The sequence below is a fragment of the Phascolarctos cinereus genome, unplaced genomic scaffold, assembly GCF_003287225.1.
Source record: "Phascolarctos cinereus isolate Bilbo 61053 unplaced genomic scaffold, phaCin_HiC Scaffold_5;HRSCAF=322, whole genome shotgun sequence".
In the NCBI taxonomy this organism is placed as follows: domain Eukaryota; kingdom Metazoa; phylum Chordata; class Mammalia; order Diprotodontia; family Phascolarctidae; genus Phascolarctos; species Phascolarctos cinereus.
The window spans coordinates 91,805,404-91,827,734 of record NW_027555958.1 but is presented as its reverse complement, the minus strand read 5'-3'; the positions used below and the strand labels follow the sequence as shown (position 1 = coordinate 91,827,734).

At 36.9% G+C, this 22,331-nt stretch overlaps 1 protein-coding gene across 1 annotated transcript in view; it reads left to right on the top strand.

Annotated features, from left to right (window-relative positions):
• Positions 1-22,331, top strand: part of IGF2R (insulin like growth factor 2 receptor) — a 148,652-nt gene that overhangs the window by 119,731 nt on the left and 6,590 nt on the right. Inside the window, exons 34-45 of the mRNA XM_020986735.2 lie at positions 1,449-1,705; positions 2,015-2,230; positions 3,656-3,805; positions 6,935-7,096; positions 8,625-8,832; positions 9,209-9,355; positions 9,885-10,119; positions 10,900-11,036; positions 12,694-12,808; positions 15,230-15,376; positions 16,375-16,562; positions 17,646-17,832. Coding sequence (XP_020842394.1) covers positions 1,449-1,705; positions 2,015-2,230; positions 3,656-3,805; positions 6,935-7,096; positions 8,625-8,832; positions 9,209-9,355; positions 9,885-10,119; positions 10,900-11,036; positions 12,694-12,808; positions 15,230-15,376; positions 16,375-16,562; positions 17,646-17,832 — 2,149 coding nt within the window. The remainder of the gene's footprint in view (positions 1-1,448; positions 1,706-2,014; positions 2,231-3,655; positions 3,806-6,934; positions 7,097-8,624; positions 8,833-9,208; positions 9,356-9,884; positions 10,120-10,899; positions 11,037-12,693; positions 12,809-15,229; positions 15,377-16,374; positions 16,563-17,645; positions 17,833-22,331) is intronic.

Genomic DNA, 22,331 nt, shown 5'->3' with positions numbered 1-22,331 from the left:
TAAAGTCCTAATGCCTTAAGACATCAAGATCTTCCTGTGCTGAAGCTCTGTGAGGAAAATAGGAAAGTAAGATATATTTTCATCCTTCTGTTTACCAATTTTGCTGAAAATTAAATTCTGAACTTAAACATCTTGAGTGTGAGCCCTGGTATAAAGGAAGGAGAAAGGAATCAGGAGACTTAATTATTCAGTGTCACAGGCAACTATTTTTGTTTTTATCTGTGTATTTTAAAAATGTGTTTTTAATTCTCATTTCTTTTTTTTTTGTATCTCAATGTGCACAATGCAGATTGGCACCTGCCTACAATTTAGTGTTAGGTTGCCTAGAGGCACTGAAAAGTTAAGAGAATTTGAGAAGAGCTTTTAAATTAAGTCAAACTATACCTTTTTTTTGGGGGGGGGTCTAGGCAATGGAGTTAAGTGACTTGCCCAGGGTCACACAGCTAGTAAGTGATATGTGTCTGAGGCCGGATTTGAATTCAGGTCCTCCTGACTCTAGGGCCAGTGCTCTATCCACTGTGCCACCTAGCTGCCCCTCAAACTATACTTTTAATACTCAGTGATGTATACTTGCCTAAAAGGATGCCCAGATGGAAGAGTAATTCTCTGTAGCAGATGCAGTGACCTAGATGTTTTTTGTGAATTACTTTGCACTGAAGACATCAAACTCCAGAATACCGCAGAGCTTCCTCAGTGATATCCCTAGTCACTCAGAAAGGTTTGACCTAACTTTTCACATAAGGAATTCAGAGTCAGATGACCATTAATGCATATATATGTAATGGACACCATGACAAGACAGTGAGGTAGGCAAAGAATAAAAAGAAAGATAGATGGAATTACCTTTGGGAAATTATGCAGGCTTCTCCCTGAAATGAAGACCCATATTTTAGAATCATGCAATAACAGTTGACCAAAAATTGAAATTGTGGGTCATGCAAAACACTATGAATAGGTAGTTGTGGCCTTGACATGTTCCCAACAAAGGATTGCACAGAGAAGTAGCATTAAAGACACCATTAGAGATGTATAATGATCAAGCAGTGAGAGTGAGAGATAATCATTGGGTGTCTAATGTGCTCCATTGATATGCATGGCATGTTGGATGATCAGAGAAAATTCCTCAATATGTTTCTTAGAGCCCCTGTGGAGGACCTAAAAGGGGACATAAAGGTAAGAGTTGTATGGGATGAGACTTTGTGGATAAATTACAACTGCTGCCATAGGAAGGAGTGTCATAATCAATGATGTTGCAAATCCATTGATGGAGGTATATCACACTTTAGAAGCTGATGGATAAATGAATGATACATTCTTAAATGTGCAGTGTTACAGTAAGCCATTTAAAAATAAGTGTGAGGTTTAAATATGACCTGAATTTAAGGAATAATCTAATGAAAAATAGGTACCTTACATCATTAATTTTTTTTCTTTTCCATTTGTTTCAGGTGTTTGCTTTGGATTGACCAAAATTAACGCTGGAAGTTGGAACAACAGGCTAATGTATGTAGATCAAGTCTTACAGCTTGTTTATGATGATGGAGCTCCTTGCCCTTCCAAGAATGCCCTGAAGTATAAGAGTGTAATTAGCTTTGTGTGCACACACAATTCTGGGGTGACCAATAAGCCTGTGTTTGTTTCCTTGGATAAACAGACATGTACTCTTTACTTTTCTTGGCACACCCCGCTGGCTTGTGAGAAAGAGGTGAGTCCATTGAACTGGGTCAACTCTGAAAGAGATTGTGCTTTGACTTTTGGTATATCTGTTCTGGATTTCAGTGTCTTGTCTTTCATACTACAATTGTATCATTGACATTGAACATATCTGAATCTACCCAGGTTGTGCTAGCCATAAAACACACTTGATGGAAAATATCAGAATAAATATGATGAAACTTTCTAAATGAGCTCAGCAGTTGTGCTTAGGTTGTAGAGTTTTCAAATCCTGGCATAAGTGCTGCTTTGTGTCTTTGGACATACTGATATGTAACATGACCCAAATTTCCTGTAACAGGAGCAGTGTTCAGTGAAAAATGGAAGCTCTGTTATTGACCTCAGTCCTTTGATCCATCGAACTGGTGGCTATGAAGCTTATAATGAAAATGATGATCTGTCTGATACCAAGCCAGATTTCTATATTAACATCTGTCAGGCTCTAAATCCCATCCATGGAATTTCTTGTCCTGCTGGAGCAGCAGTGTGTAAGATTCCTGTTGATGACCCTCCCATAGTAAGTATCACATATACAAGTTTGAAAAATAATTTTGACAATAGCCTTTATGGAAATAAAACTGGTGTTAGGCATACTGTGTCTTTTGATGGAAAGAAGGCTAAGGAGCCACATGCTGTTTATATGTGCATATCTTTGTATGCGTATACATATGTGTTTGTCATTGTCATTATCCCTGAGTAGAGACTTCTGTATCAGAGGCACAGGGGCTGGCAAGTGTATTTGCTGAGCCTAGCTTCTTAATGTGAAGTACAAGACTTGTGTAATTCAAAACACTTGTGAAATGCAAGTGTGTTTTTTATTAGCTAAGAAATCTTATTAAGACCTTTTAATAAATAAATCATGCAGGAAAGTGAATTTGATTTTCTACAGTATTGTAAGTATATCAGTTTTTAATATTGAAAACATTTTTAATAATTATATTCACTTACTTCAGGTTGTATTTTCTGGAAAAAAGCCTCAAAAACCATTTTATTTCTATATTTTTGCAGTCATGTGTTTGAAAGACTAAATACTGTTGTAAAAGATAGATGTAAAAGATAGATTCATTTGTGAACTGAATCATATACTCCATAGGTCCAAAACTGAACTCTTATCTTTTCTCCCAAACTTATACCTCTTCGTAACTGCCCTTCTACTGTCGAAGGCACCACCATCCTCTCAATCACCTTAGCTTATAACCTAGGTACCATCTTTGGCTCCTTACTGTGACATCTCTTACATACTCCCCCTTCTCTCTTTTGACACTGCCGTCTTGGTGCCAGCTCTCATCTCCTCACGCATGCACTATTGCAATAGTCTGCTGGTTTTGGGGCTTCCTGCCTAAAGTCTCTCCCCATTCTAGTCCATCCTCCAGTCAGCTATCAAAATGATCTTCTAAAACACAGGTCTGGGTCTGACCTCGTCTCTCCCTATTGTGCTTGCACGTGCACCCACACACACACATGCACCCACACATGCACCTACACCCACGTACCCCCCCACCCACACCCACCCACACCCACCCACACACACTCTCTCTCAGAGGTGCCTGCCTCCCCCCATTCATTAAACTCCACTGGTTCCTTCAGGACCAAATAGTAAACTCCTCTGTTTGCCTTTTAAGCCCCTTTGTAACTCGACCCCTTTCTGGGAGCCCTGATGGATAGGACCTATGAGCTTACTGGAGGTAATATTCAATAACTTAGATTCTTTGAGAATGAAATACAAATGGAAATGATTGACAGTTTTAGAAAAATTTTTTTGATCATCACTGATAAATTCATATTCTGGTAGCATCATATAATCTCTATATGGCAGACATTTTGGTCTGAATTGAATGAATTCATAGATGTATACTTTTTTGTTATTTTATTTTAATACTTAATCAGCTATCTCTTGAAAAATTGTTTTCCTGAGCCAGCTGTTTTTTCTTTTATCTCTTAGGATGTTGGTCGTGTCACTGGGCCTCCACAACTTAATCGTGCAACTAATGAAATTTATATCACTTTTGATAGTTCTACCCCATGTCCTTTAGACAGAAATGCTAACTATTCCTCAATTATTTTATTTCATTGTAAGAGAGGAATAAATATGGTAAGCAACTTCTTTTCATGCCCTAAATATTAATATTTCATTTATTGGTGTGACAAATGCATGGTATAGTGTATGTTTACAGTGTAAGGATATTATTCTTCCCCTTATTTAAAAAAATAACCCAATACAACTGCTCTACTTTGGATAAGTCTAATCCTAGTTATTGATCTGGGAGTTTGCAGACCTGATAAACACTGCTACCAATCAGCTCTGTAGCCACTGGGAGGACAGTGGAATGAGTATTAGAGCTGGAGTTAGAGAACCTAGGGTCATGTTACAATTGTGAGTAACCTAGAGTGTAGTCTCTGGGCCTCAGTTTCTTTGTCTGTAAGATGAAGGTGTTGGGTAAGAAGACCTCTAAGTTCTCTGCCAGCTCCAAATCTGATTCTGGGCAAGTTGATTGATAGGTCATTTAACCTCTGCTCCTCAATCTCTTTGTAAAATGAGCAAATTGAACTAGTTGATTTCTAAAATCTCTTCCAGTTCCCAAAATTCATGATTTTAATTCAAGGATGAAAAGAATAATTAGGAAGCCAACAATGAAGGTTAACGATAGAAATACGAATATCACTCTTTACATGCAGAAAACTTTGTAATAACTTGCAAATTATTAATAAAGTAGTAGCAGTGTATTTTAGAACACTTGAGCATAAAACTAAGGGGTTTAATTTTAGCCCAATATAAGGAAATAGGCTAGCCAGGTGGCACAATGAGTGGATAGAGCACTGGGCTTGGAATCAGGAAGACTCTTCTTTATTAGTTCAAATCCAGCCTCAGACACTTATTACCTGTGTGACCCTGGGCAAGTCACTTAACCCTGTTTGCCTCAGTTCCTCATCTGTAAAATGAGCTGGAGAGGGAAATGGCAAACTACTCTAGGATCTTTGCCAAGAAAACCCTAGATGGGGCTGCAGAGAGTCAGACATGACTAAATAGCAACATAAGGAAATACTTTAAAAAAATTATAGCAGTGAAAAAATTTGAGAGTTTTCTGTCACTGGTGGTCTACCTATGGAAACTGTAGTACTACTTTTCAAGTATGTTCTTAGGATTCATGTTTTGGTTAGGGATTAAATTAGATTACCTTTAATATCCCTTCCAACTCTAGTTCTATGATTTTTATGTGCCTAAATAACCAATGACCTAGTGGTACTACTTAGCTAGTGGACAGACTTGAGCAGCCTTAACCATTTGCAATAATGATTAAAAAAATTTATAAAGAACTTTGAGATTTACAAAATATTCCTCACAACAACCATGAGAAATAGGTTCTATTATTCCTGTTTTCACATGAGGAAACTGATGCTGGAGTTAATTGCCTTGCTCACAGGGAATAAGCTTATGGAATAAATCCTCAGACCCAGAAGTAAGAAAAAAGACCACTCTGAATGGCAGAATTTGCAGTCAAAGTCCATATACTTTTTTCTCAGGAGAGGGCCTCTGGCCTGTTGATGTAAATCTGTCGTTTTATCCTTTATACCCATTTTAAACAAGTTTGGTTATTTACCAGGAATTCAGAGTGGATGCAGGGAAGGTGGGGTGGGGTGAGGTAGTGGTAATGATGAAGAGGTTAGTAAGACTTCTAGACAGAGATACAATAATAATGAGAAAAGAGATTCTCTCCTCTCCCCCAAAAAAAATCACATTAAAAAAAAACTGAAAAATTGAATGGTTTAGGGTTCATTTTGGATAGGGACAGATAGCCTCACATAACTCCAGAGGTTCTCAGTATATTTCAACTTATTTCAAAAATTGTCATTTATAATGATGGGTAGTTAAGAAAAGGTTTAATTATGTTTAGCATATTCTAAGGAGATGAACCATATAGAATATTATAGAAAGATTTCTATCAAATGGTTAGAATTTTTCAAATGGCATTTGAAGAGATAAATCTGAAAAGTTCCTTTATGTGGAACACTTCTTTCCCTCACAGTGCTATATAAATGAGGCTTTATGCTTCATTTAGGATTACACGTAGGAAGAGAGTGTACTAAACACCATGGCTGAGTCTTGGAGTAGCTACGTGTTGGCAACAAGTCAGTGTTTAGTTGCCTTTAGAAATCTGGAGACTGAATATTCCAGGTTTGTGGGGCTTATTTGAAGTATTTTTCCCCTTGTGGTTTCTTTCCTTCCTGAATGGTATGTGCCATGTAGGAGCAATTGAATACAGACCATGTGGAAAAGAAATCTTTAGCATCAGACAGAAATAGACTATTTGGCCTAATGAATATATTTTACTCCTTTCTCCTGTTTTAATTGGCTTCAGATTCTAGAAATAACGAATGCATATGTTTTGGCAGAGGAGGTAACTTTAGCTGTAAACAGAAATAAGCTGTTTCTGTCCTTTGCAATGACAACCGCTAACTGTATTTCAAAGCCCTTTTCTTTTATTCTTCAATGACTACTTAAAATCTAAATATCTTGATGCAGATTTGTAGAGTTTCTGGGGCAGTGCGATGTTATGGAAAGGCCATTGCTCTCTGAGGATTTGGTGGAGCTGGGTTGGAGCACTGCCTGCCACTTCATACCTGAGTTGATATTGGATAAGTAATTCGATGCCATTTTTTTCCTTCTGCAAGGTGATGGCATGTCTACTTCATAGAATTGTTTTAAGAATCCATTGAGATGTTTGTGAAAGCCCTTTCTATCCATAATGCACTGTGTATATAAATATAAATACAAAGTGGCATTTAAAAATATTATTAGCATTTGTGCCCTGGAGTTATATAGGTAGTTCTAGGTAACTACAGAATTGTTCCAAAGGGGCTTTTGTGGAACTCTTTACATGTGTCATGGCTGATTTTCTGGGCTTCAGAAAAGGCCTATTCCAGGTTACCTGCAGCCATGGAACATTCCTTATGTCTGCATCTTCAGAGTCTTTGTCCCCAGTGACATCTTGCTGTTGTTGATATGCCAGGCAAGTACTGTTGGTACCCAGAAGTACAGGTGTGTAGTACCTTCTGGTAAGTAATGCACTATACTACTTTTTAACCCTGTGGCTGTCTCAGGGTATGGTTAGGATCTCTTGATAAATCATATTACACATTTTGTGTCAGCTAGGATAGTGGTGGTATTTTAAGAAAATCATGACATTTCCTATGAAGTTAAAATCTTTTTTTTTTTTAATAGGGATCACCAAAGATGATAAGAACCAGTGGTTGTGATTATGTGTTTGAATGGGAAACTCCAGTGGTATGTCCAGATGATGTAAAAACTGTGGGCTGTTCAGTGACAGATGAACAGCTGTACTATAGTTTTAACTTGTCCAGTCTTTCTAAAAGACCAGTTAAGGTAATATTCTTGATCTTTGGCATTATCAACATACACTCACACACACACACACACACACACACACACACACACACACACACACAGAGGTATATGCATATATATATACAGATACATGTGCATATGCATTATTTATTTTTTGAAAGAGCTATAATTCTACTATAATATTTTTTTTGGAATTTTTAAGTGTCCTCTGTACCATAATATATTTAGTATTTCTGAACAAGTAAGTCACCATAGGTAGCAGAACTTTTCATTATTCCTTTGCTCCAGAAATGGAATAGTTTTCACTGTTAGATGACTTTCTGTGTTTGTGAGGGTGGTGGCTAATCTTGATGCAGGGTCTATGGAAGTCAAGCTACTATTAAGGTGTCAGGATTTTGAGGAATAAAGGAAGTTTCCTGCCCTTTCTAAATATAATGGCTCATGATAGGCATCAATTTGATGTGAAATTAGGTATATCTGTTTACATGTTTTCATTTGGATATACTACACTTCTCAATAAATTACTGGTCAGCTCTTTTGAAATATATGTGTGTGTGTGTGTGTGTGTGTGTGTGTGTGTTTATGTGCAAATTAATGCCACTCTTTGTATGCTATAAAATTTTAATTGTTCATTAGATGGTACTGCATATATTTAATGTCAATGTGGAGTGTGTCAAATGTTAGCCAGCAGCTTAATATATTAAATTCTTTGATTCTCTGGCCTCTTGGGCAATTTGCTGAAAGCAATTAAATAGATCACAATTAGTTCACCAGAAAGGTGAAGTGAGGTTAGAGGTAGGGAAGGGGAATCCAACTTGAGAAGCACCTGTGCCTGGACAAACTATGTGCTATGTAAGCCCTGCTGTGGTTTGCCAACATCGTTGATGTTTGGGTTGCAGCAATGTCTTCCAAGTGATGTATCTTTCCATTGGGGGCCTTGAGTATTGTAATCAAGTCCATTGACCTAGAGTTTGCAAAGTTAGGATCAGCTTTTGGTGCAGACGTCTTAAGTTTCTTTGAGGTCTGAACCTGTACATAGCCTCCATCCTTCTTGCTAAGGAGACTCCGTTAGGTACACTGGGACTTAGAAGGTGGAACAGTCTTAGCCAGTGTGTGAAAGCTCAGGGTAAAAGAGACAAGTAGCAGACTTAAGGCCTTGGTTGTGGATAGGTCTGCCTCTATTGTGGGATTTATGAAGCCTAGGTGATGGACTGGAAACAGAGCCGAGGAAAAGAGGAGAAATCTGAGTGATAAAAGTAGAAGCAGAGATCCTAAATAAATAGAGGTTCTTTACAGACTCTCTCTCGGGGGGAGGATGGCTGATTAGACTAAGGGCATGTCAATAGCAATAATATACCTAGGTGAATGTCTGGCAGGAGGGTACAAAGGTGTGGTCTCAGCAAAACTGTGGCAAAGGTGAGAGGGATGCATATGTTAAGACAGTTCAAAATATGTGGCCTTATTTAAAGATAAATTATTTAATAGTAAGGTACAAATAACTGATGATTTATATTCATAATAATCCATGAAGTATTTGTCCATCTAGGTAACTCATGGACCCCATACTTACAATGTGGGTGTGTGTTCTGCAGCAAATAGTGATCCTCAAGGGAGCTGTAAAGATGGAGGGGTGTGCTTGCTCTCAGGTAGTAAGGCCTCTTCATTTGGACGGCTAGCATCAATGAGTTTGGATTATAGACATCAGGATGAAACAGTCATTTTAAAATATCTAAATGGTGATCAGTGTCCTCCAGGTGAGTCATCACAATGGGGGTGTATTATAAGTTGAATATTAATTTTGGAAATTACTAGAAAAACTGGGAGCTTAAAACACCAGACACTGAAATCTGCCAAACCCATTAGATTTTTTTTTAAATTGGAAGACAAAACAAAACGGAGTTGTCATAATTAATATAGGCTTTAAAAATAAACTTAATAGTACTATATGCAGAAGAATGTTTTACATTTAATGACCACGACTTGTAATTATTACAATCCAAGTCAGTGATTTATATAATGGGTGGTTATATTATTATTTCCTGCCTTATATTCTAATCTACACCTAACCCTTTGGCATGGGCAATGTACTACTTGTGTGATATTAATTACATATGTGGTACTTGTTTTCAGAAACTGAACAAGGTGATTCCTGCGTCTTCCCTTTCATCTATCGGGGAAAGAGCTATGATGATTGTATTAGAGACGATAAACCGAAACCTTGGTGTGCCACAACAGAAAACTATGACAATGATCAGAAATGGGGATATTGCAGAGCTTGTAAGTAGAAATTTTGGCTGTGACCATGAAAGAACATTGGTAATCTTCAGACATACATATACAATCATATTAAACATATTTCCACATAAATCTATACATACTTGAAAAAAAATTTTTTTTTTTGGCTAGGCAATGGAGTTAAGTGATTTGCCTCAGATCACACAGCTAGTAAGTGTTATGTGTCTGAGGCTGGATTTTGAACTCAGGTCCTCCTGACTCCAGGGCCAGTGCTCTATCTACTGCACCCACCTAGCTGCCCCTACATATACTTTTACAAAAACAAACAAACAATTTTTTTTATGCCATTAAATCTACTAAGAAAAGTTAAATAATAAAGTCAAATTTATAATACAAGAGTACATGATGAAAAATAGGGAGACTGTGTATTTCCCTGCCAGATTAATGACACAGACTTTTGTGTCTTTGGAATTCTGACAGAAACTCTGAATTTTGTACTAAACTTTAGATTTTTTTTTTAAATCAGGAGAGCCCAAAATATAATCTATTTCATGAACATTATGCTCCACAGCAAATAGCTATCGATCATCTACTATTATATTCAGCTGTGATGAAAATATTGATATTGGAACACCACAAGTTTTCAGTGAGACCCGTGGATGCGAGGTGACTTTTGAATGGAAAACAAAAGTTGTCTGTCCCCCAAAGAAGATGGATTGTAAATTCATTCAGAAACACAAAACCTATGACCTGCGGCTGCTTTCTTCTCTTACTGGGTCCTGGTTGTTTGTTCATGATGGTACCTCGTGAGTAGAAGTTTCTGTTTAACATCTGCCAGACAGTAGTAGCAGGAGAGTATTAGGTGGGCTTTAAAACGGCTTGATCTCAAGTTCATTCATTGGTACTAGAGAATGTTTGTTTTCAGCTTAAACTGTAATTCTAGTCTTTGGGCTTAGGTAACTTCAGATATAACAAATATTTATTAATCACCTGGTGTGTGCAAAGTACTATGCTATCTGCTGGTGGATACAGTGCTTGAGTTATAGTTTCTGCTCATCATATTGTTGGAAATAAATGCTCGTTAAATTAATGGTGGAGCTGTTCTAGTAGGTAGAATATGAACCATTGTCCTCAGATGAAAGCCAGCAATTCTGAATCACCTGGAGGGTATTGCTCAGGTTTAATGAAGGTATTTTAACTTTTATTATCCTCTAGGGTGCCAAGCTGTCTTTGAAAAAGTGTATATGTGTGTATGTGTGTGTGTTTTATCAGTTGTATGATGTCCTAATATTAATCTACTTCTACAACTGAGTATTTTATTCCAATTTCATGTGGGAATATCAATATATTGAGTTTTTTTTTGGAGTTTGAATCCTAATTAATTTTACTGAATAATTTTCACTTATAAATATTATGAATTATAAATTCATTATAAGAATTTATAATTTTTAGTAAGAATTTTGGTTTTTTGAAAATTAAAGAGAATAACATTTTGTACATTTCTCAATGCATTAAAATAGAGCATTAATGTATTTAGAATAATCATATTGCATTTTCCCCAATGTTCTTCTTCTATTGATTTCTAGGTACTATATTAACTTGTGTCAGAGCATATATAAAGGACCCTCTGGCTGCCCTGAAAGGGCTAGCATTTGCAAAAAGAGTATAACTGGTACTGTCCAGGTTTTGGGACTTGTTCATACACAGAAGCTAGATGTGACAGGTAATCCTATTGTATCCTTATAGTGATTGTTCTGGTCACCTGTCTTTGTAAAATGCGATGACTCTCTGAGTCTGTGACAATCTCTTAGGTCTAGGAAGGATTTGAACAACTGCTTCCAAAAGTTATACACTTATGAATACCCTGTTTGCACATCAAATGAACCATTGTTGTCTTCTAGCCCATTTGAGATTCTGTTCCAATCAGGGTCCATGCTCAAAGTTTGGTAGACACAAGTATCTTGGAATCTGACTTTAGTCCAGAGACAGTAGGAGCTGGAATTGTCCCATAAATGACACATGTTATTTGCTGCTTCTTTGAAGTCCATATTGGTTCCACTTGCTTAACTGGATGTGTGCTTGTATGAGATGCAGAAGTCCTAGAACTGTTTTGCAAACAAGTAATTTACAAAATTGCCTAGAAACCTACTAAACATTTATTTCAAGATGTATTTTTGTATTGTCTTACTTTTTTCAGCTTAATTACTTCAAAAGTTCTGTGATTTTTACTGTGTAAAAGCTTCTTCTGCCAATGTAGGTCATAACCCTTCTACCTCTCTACATTTGAGTTGCTGTGACAAAAAAAAAAAATCAATCACTTGTTAACCAACTCTCCCTTCGGTGATGAGCCTCTTCAAACTTAGCTAAGCTGATCTTCAAATGACCACCCATTGCTGGGCCTACACTTGATCCTTTTCAACTGTGTAGGCTCTGCATTCCACTGACATAGTCTTTCAGAGTCAAGTCACTTCTGATGCTGTGATAACATCATTAGAAGAGGACTGCAATGGAGAAAACTACCTAACCATATACCTAAAATAATTCCCTTTAACTCTACAAGGTTTCTTACCCTCGGGTCCCTTGATAACTGCATTTCAATATGATTGGTTTCTTTGATAATTTTATATATTTTACTTTATTGCACATAAAAACAGTATTCTGAGAAGAGGGTTCATGGGTTTCACCAGCCTGATAAATATGTCCACGGCACTAAAAAGGTTAATAACCCCCCAGTATTTGTTTTGAGGTTGGATGGTTGTAATGAGAGAAGCTCGCTTTAGTGTAAACAAATTTAGATTGGGAAGGACAGATATCACTGTAAGTGAGGCTCACATATGTATTATCCAGTAGAGTAGGGATGTAATGCAGATTAAATGTTTTATGTAAATCTGAAAAAAAATGTGATTCATTAATTTGCCAAGACCATTAAAGTTGGACTTTTTTTCAAAGAGGCATCAAATAATCATAGCCAATACAGAATCTTGTAATTTCTTAAATAAAGGCAAAGATTTTAGGTTTTTAACATATTGTGTGCATGTAGAGAAGATTTGAACTCAATTCAGATCATTGATAGGAGCCTTTTCTCTGTATAAATGAACACCCACATGTTAAAAATAGCTTAGTTCCCTAAGACTCTTCAAAATGAGCAATCAATTTTTGCATCTTTAGTAAATATTTCAGTATAGTAAAGTGTTGTAAGAGTTATTAATATTATGTTACCTGGGACTTTTTAAACTTATGTATTAGGCCAATGGTTATGAAGTTTCTTTTTAGTATAAAAGAATTTTGTTTTGGACTTTAATATTATGTATATTTCACTAAAATCCTTTTTCTTCAGTGTACTAGAAATACTGTATAATTAAATTATTTATGTATTGCAGGTGACAAAGTCCTTGTAACTTATTCAAATGGCTATGAGTGCAGGCGAAATAAGACTGCAACCACAGTTATAGAGCTGAAATGTGCAAAGACAGTTGGAAAGCCCACGCTGAAGAGGTAGGGATTGCTTTGATTTGAATTGTTTATCAGAATAAGATTGTGGAAATTGTATACTGACAAGAATTTTCTCCCTGATTCTGAACCCAAGGCAGCTGGGTCCAGAAAATAATCAATAAATCTTACAATTTTATTTCTGTAAAATATTTTGTACTTTGTGAAGTTTATCTAGTTCATATCTGGACAGATTGGGCACCCCCCCCCCATTCTGGATGTGAAGGCAAGTGTTGCTTAAATAACTTTTGTGGGAAATAAAGTTTCAAACCCTGGATTCAATTAGGAAATACTCACAAAAAAGCTGTGTGTAGGAAAGCATCTCAGGTTCCAGTCCTGCCTCTTATACTATGCTTAGCATAGAGCCAGTAGCACATAGTAGGTGCTTAATAAATGCTTGTTGACTTGATCTGACTTTTGTGACACTGGGCAAGTTACTTAACTTCCTGGGGCCTCAGTTTTTTCTTCTGTAAAATAGGTAACACGGCCTCTGAAGTAGCTCCTAGCCTTCTATCTATGGTACTCTGTTGAAGTGTCATTGGGGCATTGAGACAGAGAGTTCTTTTAGGTAATTAAGGGTGTGATTCTCTAAGCTTCCTGATCTATAAAATGAGAGAGCTGGACTAGAAATAGATTGCCCTCCAGTTCTTCCTCTGTGACCCTGTGAGTTCTATGTAGATCATGCACAGGTCTATGTGCTTGGCTCTGGTCTTTCTCCCGAGCTCCAGGCCTGTAATACCAGCTGCCCATTGGACGTTTCCCATTGGATGATTGACATCTCAGAATCAGCATTCTCAAGGCAGAACTCATCTTTTTCCTAAACCCACCCCATTCCTCTTCTTCATATCCTAATTTTTGTTAAGGGCACCATCATCCAGTCTCTCAGGTTCACAATTTTATAGACATCTCCAACTCCTACTTTCTCTCCTCCCCCATTCCTATATCCAGTCATTTGCAGATTGGATAAATAACATAAACAAAAGACCTAGCATTTATTAAAGGCCTACTATGTTCCAGGTTCTGGGGATACAAAGACAAAAAAAAAGTCTTTACCTATCTTCAGTGAGGTTACATTCTATCAGGGGATACACACATGAGTATAAACTAAAATACATGCAAAATGAATACAAGGTAATTTTTTTATGAGGAAGATACTACTAGCTGGAATTTGGTGGGGGTGAAAGTAGGGATAGGGGAAGAATTACAAAAAGGTCTCATGTAGGAGTTGGTGTTCCCTGTTTCCTCAAGGATCCAATACAAATTCTTTCGTTTGCCATTTAAAGTCTTTTGCAGCCTGTTTCCTCTACCTTTATTTAGACATCACTTCACTTACTCTGGGGTTCAGCCAAATCAGCTTGTTTGCTTGTCTTTGTAAACTGTATTTCATCTCCTGTCTCTGTACCTTTACAAAGGCTATCCCTTATGCCTGGAATATATTCCCTGTTCACCCCTGCCTTTTAGAATCATGAACTTTTTAAAAAGCTTAGTTCAAAGCTACCTCTTACATGAAGAAGTCTTTCTTGATTCCTTTTAGCTAGGATTGCCTGTCGCCCCATCCTCTAAAATCATCATGTATTTACTTTGAGTAGGTCTTACATAATCTTTGTTATGCACATGTACAGACTATATCTTCCAAAAAAGTATAATTTCCCTGAGGCCCTTCACTGTAGGATTTTTGTCTTTGTCTTTACAGTGCCTGGTACAGAGTAAGTACTTACATGCTTTTTGAATGATTGATTTACCGTGTATGAATTGCGTCAAGAGGAAGTTGGCCACCAGAGGGAGTACGTTGGCTAATATTTATGTGTCTTTGCTTCCAAGAAGCTGGAAAAAGTAAAGTCAAATAACTTGAGGTTGCCATGCCTTGAATTTCTGTGGGTTTGGGAAAGGGAAAATTAAGAAAGTAGCAAAGGACTAAACAAACTTCAAAGGATTCAAATTTCTGAGAAGTTTGTAAAAAACCAAAACCAAGAATTCTAAAAGCAAATAGGCTTTATCTTTTAAATTTTGTACTATTTTTTAAATTTTAAGATACATATTTTAAAAGTTTTTTAAAATGTTTGCATACTTTATAATAATGCCAACATACTGGATGGTCTCTTTTTCTAAATACCTCTTACTTATACAGCAGAGATATTGTGTCACTAAGAGATTTTACCAATCATTAGTTTGACTTCATTTTGATGTCAAAGTTATGAATTGGCATAGGAAACTTTGGGGATTGTCTAGGAGCATTAATACATGAAAGGGATGTGATGATGAAAGATAATCCTGTGCCTGAACACTGAGAACTGACTTGTTGCTTAGGATGTTTTTGAAAACAAATAAGCTTGATTTAGGCATTCAATAAACTATATTTTAAGAGTCAACAATCCCCAAGGATAATGTGATCATTAGAGTTCATGATATATTCATTCTCCTTTATAGGTTTGATAGAGAGAGCTGTACGTATTACATTATGTGGGAAACTCGGGCAGCCTGTGCAGTGAAGCCACAGGAGGTGGAAATGGTGAATGGGACCATCATCAATCCTGTCAATGACAAGCGTCTCAGCCTAGGAGATATTTATTTTAAGTAAGTAAAATATTTTTCTTTTGAGTACCAAAATGTGTTTAAAATTAAGCCACTAATTCACCAGCATGGAGCAAAGCAAGATAAATTTAGTATTGTGTTTTAGTTACTGTAGCTAGGGGTAGTTATATTTTTCCTTATTATGGGAGAAAGCATCACTGAACTATTAAATTTAACACCAAAGATGGTGAATTCTTCAGTGTACAAAAATTTCCCCCTCCTTTCCTCCCTCCTTCAGTTTTTTTAAAAATAAATTTTTATTGATATCTTTTGTTTTTATATAACCTAAACCCACCCCACCCCCTGCCCTGTCTTTTCCTCTCTCCCCAGAGAACTATCTCATATAACAAAAATATTTCCCTTACTATTAGTAGAATTGAGGAACAGAAGATTTTTAAAATAATCTGTCACATAGTCTATTGAGATGCTAGAAGAAGAGGATTAATCCTTTATGCTTAACAGTTCATAGAAAATTTTTATTTCTGTGTCCTATTTTGGTATGAGATATTAGTCTTCTGTAGTTAATTAACAATGATCAAAACACTGTCCAGAGTGAGAGAAGATGGAGTATAAATAACATTTGCCAAATATATTTAAGGCTCTAAAAATGGTCATGTAGTGACAGTGCTAGCACATTATAAGGAACCTCATGCTTTCAGAGACATTTTTTGGGTTATATGTTCACCTCGGTGCTATTCACCTCTTCCTGCAAGTGTAGAAAAGGCAAAATGAAGTGTATGGCTCTGGAGCTATCTTTTTCTGTTTGAACTTTCATTAGGAGAAAGAGAGGTATCCCTGAAGCTGGTCACGAAAGAACAAACTACCAAGTTTGGACAAAATTGTAAGACACAGCACCCTGTAAGAATTCTTGGTCATATGCTGAACTGTCCACAACCATTGTATGCTTTATAACAAGACTAGAAGGCAACTCCTGTGGTGTGATTGGTGTGGTTTTTTAGGGATGAGAGAGGCTATAATGATATATTTTGTTTTCATTTCAGACTATTCAGTGCCTCTGGGGATATGAGACCTAATGGGGATGCTTATATGTATGAAATCCAGCTTTCTTCTATCACAAATTCAGCAAATCCATTGTGTTATGGAGCTAGTATATGTCAGGTTAAAACAAATGATCAACATTTTGGTAGGCAAGTTGGATCTTCGGATAAAACTAGATATTACATTCAAGGTAATTGCTCTTAATCTTCTCAGTATCTTCTTCCCAAAATAGGTTTAAAGTCTTAAGTGGATTCTATTCTCTCTTAATTTCTCATTAAACCTGTGAACTAGAATTATAATACTTAATAAAGATTTTGCTATTGACACTTAATGTAATATGTTCAGAAGAAAACTTGTTTATCAGCAAATCAGCCAGCTCTGTAGCTAATCTAAAGTGTATTTTATATTTAGGCCTATACATTTCCCTAGAGGAAAAGGGATGAAAAAAAATATTTTTGTCAGGTTATTTATTGAAGCAGACATGATGTTTTGGCATTGATCCTATCACAGATAGCAGTGCCAAGTTGGATGGTCTGGAATAGGAACATTTTTTGGTTTACAAAAAATGGGATAATGTTGGTACTACAGCTCAGATGACCTTAACAGGGTATTCACAGGTGTCAGTGCATATTTTAACATAATGCCTACTACAATTGAACTGGCTAGGGGTCTAGTGGAAAGGAATGTTTTACTATATTTTTCTATATAAAATCTTAGAGTTGTATTGAATCTTAGTGAATGGTTTCAGCCATCTAATTTTATAGATGAGGCAATCACAACTCAAGAGAAGCTAAGGGATTTGCCCCCAAGATTGCACAAGGCTGACTGGAGCTAGGTCTTGATTCCCATTCTAGTGGTCTTTTCCTATCCCATATTTCTTTTTAATTTAGGAGCAAAGATAAAAAAAATGACACAGCCCCTGCCCTGAAAGAGCTAACATGCAACTGAGTTCTAGATGATGGCTTCCAAGCCTAGTTTTTCAACCATTGCTGTCCAATTACTGATGACATCCTGCAACAAACCAGAGTAGAGTGTAATTTTGAAGGGTTGTAATTATAGCTGTGAAAGACCAATAGAGCTGGAAAACATGAAATGATGTCATCAGTTTTATACCCAGAATATAGATACATTTCAGATGACTAATGAAATAATTTTTTAGTTTTATATGTTTTATTTTTTTATTTTGAATTTATACCACATAAAGTGAGCATAATGAAATTATTTGTAAAGGTTATTATAGCATTTCAAATTGTGTATTCCTTTCTCTTGGTAGATGATGACCTAGATGTTGTGTTTTCCTCTTCCTCTAAGTGTGGAAAAGATAATACGAAATATGTCTCTTCTACCATCTTTTTCCATTGTGACCCATTGGTGAAGGAGGGTATCCCTGAATTTAGTCATGAAACAGCAGACTGTCAATACCTCTTTTCATGGTATACCTCTGCTGTATGCCCTCTGGGGTAAGTACATTTTTTTTCTTTTTTTCTCTGTAACTCTTAGATGGTCCCTTTCCAGTTTGGTTAATTTTGAAACAAAAGTTGGTAAATAATTGAGCACCTACCATATGCAAGGCCCTATGCTAGGCAGTGTTGGAGGTTACAAAAGAGAATAGAAACTAGGTCTTTGTCCTAATCAACATAGCTACTATGGGACCTTGAGAGACCAGTAGGTCCTCCTGACTGATCCCTGCTATTTATTCAGTGTTACACAAACATGTGGGATAGGGATGCTTTACTTTTATCACTCCAATTCACCCATATCCATTTCTGCTGTATAGTAAAAATGCATATCAAGGAGGTGGGGGGATGTAGACCCCTTTTGCGCACCCCCCCGACCCAAGATTGATAACATATTTCATATTTGTGATTGGATATGAATATGTGACAGAAGGAATCAAGTTTCACTTGCTGCTTCTGATTGTTCTTGCTTTATGGTTACATATCTCATCCCAGCTGCCCTGTCCCAAAGCTGGCAACTTGCCTTACTATGTCCAAGTCTTATTCTACATTCCACACATTTCTAAAACTTATGAGTTGCTACCCTTGTTGATTCCTTCCAAGAATTGCATGTACTATAAGGTATCATATGATAAATACCATAAATAAAAATATAAATAAAAAATGTTTAAGTGCATTAAGAATTCAAAGGATGAAGAGATTACTTCCGAGAACCTGGGAAAATCAGGGATGGCTTAGTGGAGGAGAGGTTGTATTTATTTTGAACCTTGAAAGATAGGATAACACAAAGAAGAGATTATTTTGGGCAGAAAGAACAGTATGGACAGAGGTACTGAGATAGAAAAAGTCAAGGTATATTCAGGGAATGTCTAGTAGTCAAGTTTAAGTCATAAAGTAAGTGTGTGTGTGTGTGTGTGTGTGTGTGTGTGTGTGTGTGTGTGTGGCAGGAAAATAAGGTTAGGGCCAGACCTTTGAATGCCAATTTAAGAACTTAAGACATGACTTGGGCAGTTGAAATTGTCAGAATTTTTGAGTTGGGGAATGGCGTGATTAAGTTAAGATGGGATTCTTTAGGAAAGTTAATGTTTTCAGTCACTGTAGGATGAAAGGTAACAAGAAGAAACTTGAGGGAGGGAGAACCAGTTAGGCCTTCAAAATGATTGTCACTGAAAACTTGGACCACGGTGGTGGCAGTGGGACAGAAATGAAGGAAAGGAAATGGAAGGGAAGAGGGTGAAGTGTGAAGACTTCATAAAGGAAAACACAATAGGATTTTAGTGATCAACTCTTCTCCTTTCTTTACCATCCGTATCAAAAAATGACCCCAAGTTCTTTACCTTGGGTGACTAGGAGAACAATGGTACCTTTAGAAATCCAGAAGAAGGTACTGGACTAGTTGTCTTTTTAGATATTCTGGAATCTACTTCCTATCTTGTATTCTCTCTGAATATGCTTCATACTTAAGAACTTCAAATATCTCATTTTATTGGTGTAATTACTCAAACAATGAAGATTGCAACCTTCCTGTATATTAATGTAGTTCTCAAAATGTGGTCTGAGGACTCCTGGGAGTCCCTGAAATGCCTTTAGGGAATCCCTAAGGTCAAAACTATTTTCGTCATAATACTGAAATGTTATTTGTCTATTAAACTGCTCCTCCCTTTTCCAACTACATATCTGTGTGAACCAGGATTTTATTCACATACTTTAACTAAAACAAAATATTTCAAAAGATTATATGCAAAAGTAAATATGAGTGTCTAGTTGTCTTCTTTTAAGCTAGACGTTAAAGAGATTTGCAAGAATATATAAAACAATGCCACTCTTCTCACTAAATGTTTTTGTTTTGGAAAATGTAGTTATTTTTCATAAAAAACAGTATTTACATTAATACACAGTATATTAATAAGTTTTAATTTCTAATGTGGTAAGTAACAATAGATGTAACCCACGCAAATAAAAGCTCTTCGAGGTCCTCAGTAATTTTTAAGAGAGGATGGGTCCTGAAACTAAAAAATTTGAAAGCTGCTGCTGCTGCTGCTGCTGCTGCTGTTGTTCTGAGTTTCTCTATCCTTTCTAGGCTGGAAGTGCAGTAGCTACACATGGGTTCAACCTCACTGCTGGTCAACTGGTTTGTCCCCCTAAACTGCCTGATCTGTCCTATCTTCCCCTCCCCCAACCCCCATGTTCCCAAGGGCTTACCATCTTAGTAATGTTGGATTTAGTGCAGATACCTGAGTGGTTTAACCCACTGAACCTCAGAACTCCTGAGCTCACCTTGCCCAGTAACGGAGTCTATAGGCATGTGCCATCGTGTTCAACCATGAATGTCTTTTTTTTTAACCTCATGTTTTTTATTTGTTTATTTATGTGTGTATGTATGTATGTATTTTTAGGCACTCGGGGTTAAGTGACTTGCCAAAGGTCTTACAGCTAGTAACTGTCAAGTGTTTGGTCTGAGGCCGGATTTGAACTCAGGTCTTCCTGACTTCAGGGCTGGTGTTCTATACACTGAGCCACCTAGCAGCCCCCATGAATACCTTTGTGAAATGCTCTGACCAAAGCCTTCATTATCCAGTTGTCAGTCTGGTAATGAGTTGCTCTGAACTTAACTAGGCTGGTCCTTGGACAACAGGCATACATTTTGTTTCCAGACTATACTTATTTTTTTTTTCAGACTATACTTATTGAAGCCTTTCCATCTTAGTAGGATTTATTGGAATGTGCTCTATTTACATAGCCTCCAAAGGAGTGATTTATGCATGCCACCATGAAGCCTTAAAGTAGATCATCAGTGGACTGCCAGCTTGGGGGAATCATGAAATAATTACAAAAAATGCTTTAAATTCTGTACAGTTAGGAGCAAAGGATTTAGAGATGGAAGGTACCTTAGAAATCATCTTGCCCTATCCAAATTTTTTTTTACATAAATTTATTTGTTTTTAGTTTTCAACATTTACTTCCACAAGATTTTGAATTCCAAATTTTCCCCCATATTAACCCTCCCCCCACCCCAAGATGGCATGCACTCTGAATACCCCTTCCCCCAGTCTGCCCTCCCTTCCATCTTTTCCCTCACTTCTCTTATCCCCTTCCCCTTCTACTTTCCTGTAGGGCAGGATAGATTTCTGTACCTCATTTCCTGTATTTCTTATTTCCCAGCTGCATGTGGAAACTTTTTTTTTTTAAACATGTGTTTTTAAAACTTTGGGTTCCAAATTTTTCCCCTTCTTCCCACTCCACCTACACTCATTGAAAAGGCAAGCAACTCAATACAGGCCATACGCATGCAGTTATGCAAAACACTTCCATAGTAGACATGTTGTGAAAAACTAACTCTATTTCCCTTAATCCTATCCTGCCCCCCATTTATTCTATTCTTTCTTTTGACCCTGTCCCTCCTCAGAAGTACTTCCTTCTGATTACCCCTTTCCCAATCTGCCCTTTCTATCATCCCCCTGCTCTCTTGTCCCCCTCCTCCCCTATTTTCCTGTAGCGTAAGACAGATTTCCATACCCAATTGAGTGTGTATGTTATTCCCTCCTTAAGCCAAATCCTATGAGAATAAGATTCCCTCATTTCCTCTTACCTTCCCCTGTTTCCCCTCTACTGTAAGAAACTTTTCTTGTCTGTTTTGTGCAAGATAATGTACCCCATCCTACCTCTTCCCCTCTCCTTCTCCTAATATGATCCTCTCTCACCCCTTAATTTTATTCTCCAGATATCACTCCTTCATCTTCAACTCACTCTGCCTGCCATCCATCCATCTATCTATCTATCTATCTATCTATCTATCTATCTATCTATCTATCTATCCATACGTACATATATAATTTTTCCCCTCCCCCTGACAAAGGTCTCATGAATTATAAATATCATCTTTCCATGCAGGAATGTAAACAGTCCAGCCTTAATAAGTCTCTTATGATTTCTCTTTCCTGTTTACCTCTTCATGTTCCACTTGAGTCTTGTATTTGAAAGTCAATTTTCTATTCAGCTCTGGTCTTTTCATCAAGAATGCTTGAAAGTCCTCTATTTCACTGAATAACCATTTTTTCCCCTGAAGGATTATACTCAGTTTTGCTGGGTAGGTGATTCTTGGTTGTAATCCTATCTCCTTTGCCCTCCAATATATATTCCATGCCTCCCTTAATGTAGAAGCTGCTAAATCTTGTGTCATCCTGATTGTGTTTCCACCATACTCGAATTGTTTCTTTCTGGCTGCTTGCAATATTTTCTCCTTGACCTGGGAACTCTGGAATTTGGCTACAATATTCCTAGGAGTTTTCCTTTGGGGATCTCTTTCAGGAGGAGATCTGTGGATTCTTTCAATTTCTATTTTGCCCTCTGGTTCTAAAATATCAGGGCAGTTTTCCTTGATAATTTCTTGAAAGATGATCTAGGCTCTTTTTTGATCATGGCTTTCAGATAGTCCAATAATTTTTAAATTCTCTCTCCTGGATCTATTTTCCAGGTATTTTTCCAATGAGATATTTCACATT